This window comes from Lates calcarifer, linkage group LG7_1 (assembly GCF_001640805.2).
Source record: "Lates calcarifer isolate ASB-BC8 linkage group LG7_1, TLL_Latcal_v3, whole genome shotgun sequence".
NCBI lineage: Eukaryota > Metazoa > Chordata > Actinopteri > Centropomidae > Lates > Lates calcarifer.
Window position 1 is genome coordinate 20,197,828 of NC_066839.1, and position 12,450 is coordinate 20,210,277.

A 12,450-nucleotide genomic window follows, 5' to 3' on the forward strand; every position below is an offset into this window, starting at 1 on the left:
ACAAGTGCTCCCTATGTAGCCAAGATTGTCTTTGCCAGGTAGTTAACTTTAATGAACTCAAAAGTACTAAGTGTATGCATGTGCACAGTAGATAGTGATGAAGAGGATATTTACTGTGCCTGTATGGATCTGGGTGGTTGAATCACACCTGTCCAGATGACCATGCTGAGGTAACAGCTAGGCAGTTTGCGCCTCAGTCTTGTGGATGGAATGAAGACGAGTGTCTGATTTCAGTTTGGTCCGACAAAAGTGTACAAGCGAACCTTGGTAATTCATATCTTAACCAAGACATTTAGGAAGCAGTGGCTAAGCAAATGGTGGATAATGGACTATCATCAGTGCTACCAGCACGGTGGATGTGATGTGAACTGGACAGAGCGATCAGATCTCAGTCTGATCTCAATGTGGACACTGGAGACTAATATTAATAGCAGGTGTAAATGTAATCTGGTTAAAATCTTATCTAGATATGAGACAGATTTAAATGCCAGGTGTAACTGGAGTCTGTTGACACTGCTGCATTTTGACTATGCAGAAAGCTATAGCACGTCCAGCTTTAAAACACTGACATAATTCTTTTCATACACATAGCACAGGAGAACAGAGAAAAAGACAGCCAACAGGCTCCCAAGTTACTGAAAGAGTTGGCATAGCAACCAATAAAATCCAGTAAGGGTTGCAGTACAGGAAGCATCAGCTCAGTGGGAAAGCTCAAATGTTTGGCTGAAAACATCCTCCAAATATAGGTACAGTCTGACCAGAGCCAGATATCAGATATTACAACAGTGCTATTAATTATGAATTCACATGGAATACTAGTAAGCGTAATGATGACTGATGTCATAACATTTGAGTTCATTCAGCTGTGGTTTGTGACTCATGTGTGACTTTAATCTGTTTAAGTTTTTATTCAGCACAGTGCCAATTGATTACAGCTGAAATGTAAAGAATGAGAGTGAAGGTGAGTGCAGGTCACATAGAATGCTGTTCACAAGTGCACCATATTTAGACAGATAATGTTAAAGCCTTGGAGTGTTCGTGCAAGTGTCTGTGTGCTGTGAAAAGGAGAATCCCTCCGGGTCAGGGCTGTGTTTTTGTCGAATACTGGGCAATGCTCGACTAATCCTTGTTCCAGTGCCACAAAACATCAATAATTCTGGCTGCTCCTTCCTCCCTAACTCTCTTTAGCATATTTGTTTTGGGGAGAGTGAAAGAGATGATTTGGGTGAGTGTGTGGCGAGTTAGAAATAGAGAGATTATGAGATGGATGTGGATGTGGATGGTCACACAGATAAAAGCAGTGCGAGAGGCTGGGAGGGAGAAAGGGAGGGAGCCACGAGCAGATGAAAGAGGGAGAGAGGAGATAGGTGTAGCAGAGGGAGCCAGGCAAGAGAGAGAGAGTTGACAGAGAGCTGTAGAAGAGAAGGACCCCCCCCCACCCCCTCTCCCACAAACAATACACACACACACCCCTGCTTGAACCCTCCTGAGCTGAGCCGTGCCAGGCTGCGTGATACCGCCGCGGTGATTTCCCCCCCGAAACAGCTCCCCAACAACCTTCGCCACGGAGCTCAGAGAACGCGGGAGTGGGTTGTGCAGGAGCAGGATCCTGTTGCCTGGATACCCCTGCTGTCGCCACGGCGGCAAAAAGCCAGGACTGAACCGTGTGTGTGTGTTTGCTGGCTGGTGCCACTGCCATGGGAAAAACACAGCTGGCTGACTGTCTGAATGGCTCCCTCGCGTGCTCGCTCGCTGGCTCCCTCGCTGCCATGCACATATGAATAAGGGAGGAATCACCCTGATACGGGGGCTTTGAGGAGAGGAGGTGGGAGGCAGGGGGTCGGAAGAGGTGGCTGGCACCCTGCTTTGGATGATGAAGAAAGCTGCTTGGTAGGTAGGGAGAGAAACTAGAGCGATTGCCTTGGCTACCGAGTGAAAGAGAGGAAGCTGGGGTAGACGAGACCCTGAGACAGGAGAGCCAGGGAAAGGAAAGACTGGTGGAGGGAACAGTAACGATTGGGGCTGGCTGGGTTAGTTCAGCAGGAAGGGGGGAGGTGGCAGCTAGCTGGCTGTGTGGAGCCATGCAGATCCAGGCTTCTGCTCCACAGTCCAAAGCCTCCAGCTTCATCCTCAGTCAGAGATGTGTGCTGGCCTCCAAAATGGAAATTCACCGGTATGTACCAGCTGTCACAGAGTCATTCGAGTGGCTTCTTCTAACATGTGTTCTCATCAACCTCACACACAAAGTCTTGCTCTTGTTGTGCTCATACTGTAAGAACCATGTCTGTTTATATTGCTGTTAATTTTTGATCAATGAGAGGTCAAAGCCTGATGAATGAGTGTTTCTGTTGATGGTCATTGTAGTAGTTTAATGGAAGAAGGGGGAAATCTCAAGCCTTTTCACATGGTATGGTAGAGCCTCCTCTTTATTCTTGGTTGATGTGTCACATAATCAGATTTTAAGTACCAGCCTGACCGCTCCTGCTGTGGAGCTGAGTCAGTCCTGCCTCTGCAGTGTACAGAACAAAGTAGAATTCCTGCACAAAGGTTGGGATGCAGTGTGGAAACAAACTAAACCACCATTTATGTTGATTTAAAACTAGAGACTATATTTCACATCCTTTGCTGAGGACACTCTCCAGTGGTTTTTAAAGATTGTTAGTCCAGATAGCCCTGTCTACATTAAATTACATTAATATACAATTAAACTGCAACAGCATAAATGCAACCAGATTATATTTCCTATTAAAGCAACTCTGTGTAACTTCTGCTGAGCAACATCTGTAGCCACAACTGGTAATTACAGGACACTTCTGCATTAAATTCTGTTGGGTGGGAACCTGAACAGACATGTTAAACTCAGTTTATAGTTCTTGATATTTTCCATGTTTACTCACTGATTATCAGATATGAGTCTTTTTAACTGATCTACAGTTTGGTATTAATCTTGAGCTTGCTGGGTCTCATTCCAGCAGTTTGAAGTCGCTGACTCTCACCCAGTTATGCTCTTCTCACGGGAGATCATACCTGGTCAGCAAAGTTACATATCGGAGGAGCAGGTGTTTGTGCCACAGAGTGGGAATATTACAAGTCCAGTGTACCATCAAAATGATTTTGAAAATGTTTTTAAAGGTTAAAAAAAATTATAATATGCTTTAAGATATTGAGAATATGCCTGTCTTTGTGAAATTACAAATATGTCGGTACTGACCATATGAATGTATTTTCATCAGAATATCTGATCTTGTAGCACGATGTCCACTTCTAGTGACTACAACCTTATTTAACCTTTTTATGGTAATGTTTCAGCACTTGCAGCACTTGGTTAAGGTTAGGATCACGGTCTGGCTTAGTACAGAGAAAGTTCACAGTGAGTTCAGACACAATGTCTTCATTTACATTTAAATACAAAACCACACTCTTCCCCTTAAGTGCTTTCATTGCCTGAACCTCAACCACAGACGGGACTGTGGATGCAAACCCCGTGCTCTTTGTATGGTCCACTCTGACCACCTCTTTGTGAATCCTCTGCTGTTAATGAATGTGTGACTTCATTTATTAAAAAAAACACATTACCCCTGAATGTAATCCAACTAGCTACAAAATGTATTTGGTGTTGGAGTTCAGTTGTATTTTCTAGGAGACAGTATAGGTCCTGAAACAAAAAAACTTCACTTCCACAGCAGAAGGACTTACATTTACATTAACTACAGGAGGAAAAAGAGGGGTTGTTGTTAATATAATCTTTGATTTATAATCCTGTTAATCCACTTCAATTTACATAGTTACACAAGCGACATCAACATCAATAACAAACAGATAAAAGCAGTTTTTCCAGCTTCAATTAACATCAGAGCTCTTTATTTAAAACAGACTTGAAGATATCAGATGCTGTGTTGGATTCCCTACCATTGCAGAAGCTCTGCTTTTGTTTCTTGGCAGTATCATGTTTGAATGTCGGTTTTCTGGATTCTGGCTGTGAGAGAAGGATTTTTCTCTCTCAGTCGACTCTCTGCAGGATTTCCCTTCTCATGCCTATGTGCCTGTCCCCCTGAGGGCTTGGTTAGGACTCAGCTAGCAACATTCCTGATTTCTACATTTAGCAGCTGTAACATAATGTTAAACAAGGAGACACTGCTTAATTATTGATGCAGTTTGCTAAAATGTCAGAAAACGTATGCTCTCTTATGCTCAGTGAGCCAAATATGATGTTCACATAAAAGAGGTATTCCTTAGAAAGCGTGGCATTTAGTAAAGGAAACTGGCTGGCGTTCTTTCTTTCTGAATCAGAGAATAACACAAACTAACTGAACTCAGTGTCTCTGAACAGTCAACACCAGACCACCATTGTTAAGCGAGGTAACCTGTGCTCAAGCTCCAGGCTCCAGGGATGATGCAATGGGACTTCAGTCTTGTTTTGCTTTACATCACAAGCAAAAACACTCCCTAGCAGATGCAGTAGTATTTAATATAAAATACTGATTTTGAAATGCTGAATTTTAGACCTATCATCCTTCTCTGGCATTTGGCTGGTGGCTGTTGTCCCTTTCAGTCACTTCTCTTCTAAGGTGAAGGGGCATTTTACTTTTATTTCTCTTCTTTCTCCAGGGTAGAAGCAGACTTTCTAAATCTGCTTAATGCTAATTAGAGAAATTCAGCAGTGTCACCAATTTTGTCTCATTCTAAAATTTCTCAGGGAGGAAAGGAAGGAAGATAAAGTAGGAGACTCAGCAACATTCACTGAAAGTACAACTGAAAACTGGGAACATCAGGGAAGGCCAACAGGAAAGTATGATATTGAGCCGTACAGCCACTAGCACTGGGATCATATGCTCATCTCCCAGTTTGATACTATCATGATACTTGGGTGTTGATTTGATATGTATTACGATTTGGTGCTTTTATTCTGAAGCACCCGGCTCGTCTCAGGCTGGAAGCGTTGATGCAGTTGCTGTGAACTTGCAGCTTTGGGTAAACAGACGGTCCGACAACAACAGTTAGCAGTTAGCAGTTAGCAGTTAGCGGGAAGTTAAACCCTTACTGGTCATTGGCGCCGTTACATGTGAGGATTTATTCACTGTGAGCAGCACCTTCCAGCTGCCGTTGGAACAAACTAACAGCTCTTCAGTTCAAACGCATATGCTAACAGGCTAGCTTGCTAGCTCCTTGCCAGCTGTTATTACACTAGCTCAGTGTAAATAATTAAAACTTTAATATCAAGTCGGGGATCAGGATTACAATGGAAAAAAAAATATTGAACCGATTTTCTGTTCCACTCCTAACAGCAGCGAGGGGTTGCAGTGGTATGCTGTTGCCATACAAACTACACTGAAAAAACATAATGAAAATCTCATGTTTCATCCCTTTCATTAAGTCATAGTGATGTTGTCATTAGCCTGATGGATAAGGCAAGCTTGGCTAGTTATTCTGGTCTTTCTGCATTAACAATATATTCTGTCAGTCTTGATCCTAGACTAATGAAAACCAGAGCTCTCTCTCTGTCTCTCTCCCTGTGTGTGTGTCTGTGTGATATTGCTTTGTGTGATGTGTCATGCTTTGCAGTGAGAGGTGATTAATGTCCTACATTGAATGGTGGTGCTGAGATCAAAAACATTACTGGAAACACACACAAACACTCACAGCACAATCTGCACAAGTTGTCCTCCCATGCCTGAGTTTACATGTAAACACAAACAGCTCAGACCACATTTAAGTAAAACTCATTAGTGTTTAAGTTCTTAATTTTATTCCCTCAGAACAATAGAACCTTTGTTAAGTGATTAAAAGCACTGTGATGAAACGATGTCAGAATTAAAAGCAAGTAGAGGCACTGAGGTTTGTGTCTGCATGTAAACAGTAAACAGGCTCATAAAAATTAGACAAAACAAACAACAACAACAAAAAGGGTGAGAAATTACTTAATACTTGAGGTCATAGAACAACAAAAACATTAAAAGCTGTTATCTGAAATGCTGTACTGTGTACTATGTTTAATAGATTAAAATTAACATACAATAATCAATTGAATATTTTTTTAACATACAGTATTGATACATGTTGATTATATGACTTGGACAGTGAAATGCCACATTTGTTGTCATCTCACTGAACTCAATGGAAGCCTAATACTGATACTACAACAGCTTGATTATGATGAACTTGAATGTCTTGACATGTTTTGACAGCTGAATCATTATCTCATTACTTTGATTTATTCAAATAGTATCAATATTCTGATAGAATTATTGTATATTTGAAGAGTCATTGTGTATGACTCTCATAAAAAATTTGGCCTCACATAAAAAGGAACATTTCCTGTGACTTTGGGTGACATGCAGCAGGTGTTTTTTTTTTTTTTTTTTTTTGGAAGTAGTAAAGATTTTCCACACAAATGTTCCCCCAAGCCACATATGGTTCCCATCCACAGGTTAGTTTTTGGCACCTTAACAGAATTTCTCAGGTATTTTATGAACTTTGAGGGCATTTCGCCTCAGTCTGCTGTTGTATTCCGACTGCGGGTTGAAACAAGCGGATACTGTTCATCTGAAGGCTTCAATTGTTGGTTACCATGGTTATGTACGAGGAGTGAAAGCAGATTGCTGTGCGGTCCGGTCCAGACCTGCTCTGCTGTCAATGTGTGCCCTGTCTCCTGTGTGAATGGAAACGTGACTGGACTCTTGTAAAATGTGCCAAGCTCCCAGTTAACACACACAGCCTGCACTCTGAACCCTCGACAACTCGCAGTAACACTGCTGTGTGTGTGTGCAGTGTGCAGTGTGCAGTGTGCGTGCGTCATTAACATGCTCGGTGACCCAACACATGCTAACAAGCAGGCTTCCACACAGACCGTTGTCCTTAGAGAAAACAGAGTCTGGAGTGTGTTGGGGTCCTGTATCCGTCGAGTGCTACAGTATGTGAAAAAGACCTTTTGCCAAGAGTTAATAAGACTTCCTGTTTTCTGTCAGTTCTTAGTGATATCAGTTGCAGAAGTCATTGCTAAAGAGTTGTTGCTTCATCATGTTATCGATGTCGCTACTACCTGCTCCTACTATGTTCTGACCAGCAAGTCAGCCATACTATACGTGTCTTACAACTGTTCTTTGGATTGTTTGTGAACCATTTGTAACCCATTTGACAGAATGTGCCATCTTATTTAATGAAAGGTCAGACCCGCTTGTTGAGGGGATTCCCACCCTGCTCTCCAGGGGGTGATAACAAAGGTGCTTATTACAGTGGTGCTGAAAAGGGCAGCGTCATTAAAGGCGAGGAGAGAGGGGGAGCCACCTGTGGATCCCTCCTCTGGGAATCCATGTCTTCAGTCAGCTAATGGTTTCTGTGAGTGACTTGTTCAAAACCTAATTAAATCCAAGAGGATTCTGTGTATCATGCCCAACTACTCATTAAAGAAGCCTGGTACTTCAGTAGGCCAGTTGATGGTCCAGGTAATTACAAGGCAATAATGTTTTAAACCATAATGACCTGCATTAGGTGGCCATGAAGTGATTAGGGAACAACAAAGCAGTACTATTGTAATGTAGCAGTGATGTTGGACTTTGCTCTCAGTTAACAAGATATACATTCAGGTAAAGAGCGTAAAATTCATTGACTTTAAAGGCCTTAGACAGCAAGTATTAAAATGTCTTAATTGTTGTATTTTCCCATGTGTCTGGATATGAATGATAAATGAAAAATCTTTGCAATCGCCACTCTACTGAGTAAGAACCGTGTACTTACTCTTACGTTCTCTCCTCGTCAAAGTACATCCACTCAAGTGCTTGGTTTTCCCACTGACAAGCTGAGATGTTTTTTTTTATAAGTGTCTGACTACATTATGGATAGGATTCCTACAGAGATAAACCTTTTATTAAAGAACAGAGTCCTTGTTTAACCAGAAACAGCCATTTTATTGCTATTACCAAAGCCACCAGACTCAACTGAGAAAATCCACAAAAAAACCCCACAAAACAGGCATTTTTTTCACTACCAGACTCCACCGATAAAAAGAGCTAACTAACCAAGGCGGTGATAGACCAGCAACTCCTGCTCTGCAAGGTAAAATTCCTCTTTTTATCAGTGGAGTCTGGTAGTGGTTAAACTAAGAGGATCTTACTCTTTAATAAATGGGTCTGTCTCTGCAGGAATCATATCCATGGTATTGTAAATATTAGCAATATTAATATTGAAATAGCAATCTAAATAGCTAAAACATACTTTGACATAGACAGTTGACCAGTTGCTCTGTTTTGCAATTTAAGCTTCAAAAATCCTGGAGTTATCCTTTATAGGTAACAGCAGGAATATTTGTGTAATTAGTTATGTAAAATAAAGCACTGAACTGCACAGGTACATTGCTGGAAGCCAGTACTATACTTATGGTTTGAAATTTCCTTTTTAAATTAATTTTACTGCTGAACTGCTGACTTCAGTGGTTAGGTGACTTCTCTACCCATCAGTCCCTGTTATCTCCTCCTAGCAGCACATGCTCAAGTTGAATCCTCACGATCTTCATCACACACATCACTTACTGACTGTCACTGGAAAATTACATCCACACAGAAATCTATTCTCATGCTTGTGCACATGATGTGTCCTTGCTGATATCCGCAGCTTACAACATTTAAAATGAAGAACAGAATCAGAATAAGCCGTTTTATCCCTTTATCTACAGTTTTGATATATTACCTTGTTCTCAGCATTTTCTTTCTCTGTTCCGCTGCAGTTCATATTAGATATACAGTCAGCTACTCAAAACTGTGTTTGCTAAAAGTTGAATTGGGTAGTTTCACTCCGAAATGAGAATAAATCACTTTTTTGGAAAAGATTGCTGAGTATGACAATGATGCCTTCTGTTTTGTTAGATAAACTAACTTGAGCTCAGGTGTAGATTCACATAAGACATTAATAGACAAGGTCATTCATCCTGCTGAGTATGTTTTATGTGAACTCTGAACCCACACTTGACAAACAGTGGTCACAAATCCTAACCTAACTTGTACAATGCATACCTCTATTTCTGCGACAGGTTTGGCAGTTGGTGATTCATCTCTGTACATTCTTACTATATTTTTATCAAGGAAAATTATAACACAACAGTTACTATTATCATTTCATTGCCCAGCCCTACTATTTGATCATTATCTGTTGATGGACCTGAATTAACTAATTGTTGCATCTATAGATGTGAAGTACCTTGATTTATACTATTGGTATTTAATTTAATTTGGTTGTAATAGTTTCTCATTTTAATTCCTAGAAAATGCACCACATTGTATAAGCACCAGCATATTGCTGTTGCAATTTAAAATGACCTTTATGATGGTAGAAGATTTAACCCACTGTGTATTTCCTCTGGCCCTATGAAAGACCGGCGATCTGTCCAGGGTGTACCTTGCCTCTCGCTCAGTGTCAACTGGAATTAGTTCCAGCACCCCCCATGACCATTAAAGGATAAGCAGTGTATATATAAAGCAGTATATATGATGGATGGATGGATGGTTGGATGGATATATTGCTCTCCTCTTATTACATCACAGTGAACTGCAGAACAGGAGTGTATTCAGTGTTGATAGGTGTGATTTTGTTTTCTAGGAGAGAAGTAGTGCTCATATGTATGTGACTCATGAGAATGTTACTTACTTAAGTACAGTGAAGTTAGAGCTGATATATTTCTTTTTTTTTTTTTAAATATAGATGGCAGCTGTGGACCCTTCTGTGATACCAACCCAAGGCTGTTTCTATTTCAGTGTTCCTTAATGAGCTTTTTCCTCCTGGTTCTCATCGATAATTTAATATAGTAGGCTGTCATTTTTTTGTCACAGCTTTGCAGCATGGGTGTTGTGAAGCCCTTTGAGACTGTGACTGATAACGCACTGAACTAAATGTGTGACAGGTGTAACTCCCTGTTGAATCCTGCTGAAGTTATTGGCCGGTGGACGGCAAAGGACGGTGACCTTTGCTCTAAGAAACAGAGATGAAAATCATCACTCTATTTCTCAAAGTTGCTGTAGCTGTTCTACTGACTTGAGGGCCTGAGTGTCTACCTGCCACACACACACTCACACACACACACATACACACACTATTGCTTTGGGCTGTGCGGGGTTATATATAGCCACTAGTGGTGGTGGCTCCTTTGTCACACTTGAGGTGTTTTTACTGCTATCATGCCACACTGCTGGTCCTCTCCTGTTCTGTCTCTGTCTCTCCCACCATCTGGTAGAGTGGATGACTCATGCTTGTGAGCGGAGGGTATTTTCTCATGGCTCCACCATATTATATGTGTGTGTGTGTGTATCAGCGAAGTAAAAAGTAGGTAACCTCCTTGCAGACAGCTGTTCATGAATGAATGGTGAACAGGTACATGTATGCACACCTGTGCACATCTGGACTCCTGCTCTTCTTCCCACACCCTCTCTCGTTCTCTCTTTTTAGCAGTGCACAGACCTTCGCCCACGTAAGACTGTGTTGCTAGGGTGAAGACTCTGTTTGCAGTTCCTATAAAAAGGCAGCAGAGTTGGAAAGGGGAGGTGATGGGGAGTCCTGTGTAGGACTGTGGGACTGTTGATCACTGCCTTGCACTGTGTCGTGACTAGGTACTCTTGAGTAGTCATGGTGGCATGGTTTTGTGGCATGGGTCAGTTCTATAGATACCACTCACCAGTACTTGGATTAACTGATTAAAAGTAGACGGATGGTTTCTCGCAGGAAGTTGTAAAGATTACGTTTTTCTGATCTTATTTTCTGAACATGTTTCGCAGAGATTCTAATCTGATCTAAGGTGTTTTGCTTGCTGTTATTTCTGGCAGACGTGTTATGGGGAATGGTCCAAAATTCTAAAAGGAACAGCTCAAACCAACTGATACTAGCCTAACAGAGAGGGTACACCAGTAAAATAAAACATAGACAATTTACAAGCTACTGAGCCTGTCAATAAAACTGAAGTTTCATACAGCCAATCTCAAGAAGAGATCATAATAAGAAACCATTTATTGTTATATTGTTAATCAACATATCTGGGGAATATAATGCTGTCTTGGATAACATGTTTGGTTGGGGTTGTTAAAGTATAAACTTACCCTAAACTCTGATATACAAGTGTTGAATGCATCATGGGGAAATACTGCACAGGTGTGAACAGAGCCTTTTAAGCATAACCTGTAACTAATGTGTTATGAAATGCTTGTTGGCTTTGAAAGTAACGCTGGGTTACATCTAACACTTGTGTAAATGACACAAATAAATATAAGTGTAAGCTGGTCAGCCAGGATTGCTAACATTTGCAGTTTACATTAGTGCAGATAAACACGCTATAATTCATTCCTTACACTTTTGATCTTATCGTTTTGGTTTTGGAAAGGTAAAGAGGATACCACCCTTTACTATCCCTCTTGCCGCAGCCCTATGCACACTGCTTCAGCATCAACCGAACAACTGTAGCTCCCTCAGGAGAGGGGCTTAGCAAAGGGGCAGCTGTAAATTAAATAATTTTTGGCAGCAGATGGATTTTGGGACAAAACATGCAGTTGTAAGATGGTGTGAGAACTTCACTTTAAACTTAATTGAAAAGATAATTAACAGATAAGCTGATAATGAAAAGAATCAGTTCTAGCCCAAGGTATTGTTACAGCTTCATGTGTGATAGAGGTTCTGGTCTGTACTGTAGGTAGATAACAGTAATGGAGAGAGTAAAACTCATTATCAAAGCATTTATTCTTCAGTTTGTCAGAGAATTGAAAATGCTGCTCTGTCTTAATTTATTGTGATACCAAACACTGGTCCAATACTTCACAGACAGTGGTAGAACAGGGACTTTCTCTTGTCTGTGGGGCCTCTACTCCTCCTCCCTGCCCACTCCTGATCACTTCCATATGGGCTGGAAGCACCCTGCATCTTCCGCATCACACCGTAAGTGATGGCTGATTAATGAGAGAGAGAAAGAGAATGAGAGGGAGAGGGGAGGCAGAAAGAGCCAGATGAGGAAAAAATGGTTTGGGAGGGTGCTGGGCAAAATGATAAATTGAGTGGGAAAAAAAAGAGAAGGTGTGAGCTGAAAATTGAAGACATGGTTGCAGAGTGAGGAAAAAGAAGGATGCAGATGTGGCTGAGATGCTCCCCAGAGCTCCTCCATCCTGAACCTCCTTCCTAACATCCGTCCGCAGCCAGCTGCACTCCTCCCTGAGCAAACCCTCAGGTCATCCCTCAGTTCTAGTATACCTCTCTCTTTCTTTCTTCCCCTCTCGTCCATTTTCATAGCAGGGACTCCCCCTGGACTCCACACCCAAGCTTGGAAAAGCCTTTGCTTGCATTTATATGGTTCTGCATGCATGTTTTGTTTCAGCTTCACAGGAATTATCATCCTCCCCCAGCTTGGAAAGAACTGACTCTGGCCTTTCAGAGTGGAGCAGTTTCTTGTCGGCTGGTTTACAGCCAAAAAGGGCAAACTGCAAAAAA

The 12,450-nt window shown here is 41.5% G+C and overlaps 1 protein-coding gene across 1 annotated transcript in view; it reads left to right on the forward strand.

The window, feature by feature from the left end:
• Positions 1-1,312: 1,312 nt before the first annotated feature.
• Positions 1,313-12,450, forward strand: part of enah (ENAH actin regulator) — a 79,987-nt gene continuing 68,849 nt past the window's right edge. Inside the window, 1 exon segment of the mRNA XM_018703405.2 lies at positions 1,313-2,173. Within this exon segment, the coding sequence (XP_018558921.1) occupies positions 2,082-2,173 (92 nt within the window). The 5' untranslated portion in view covers positions 1,313-2,081.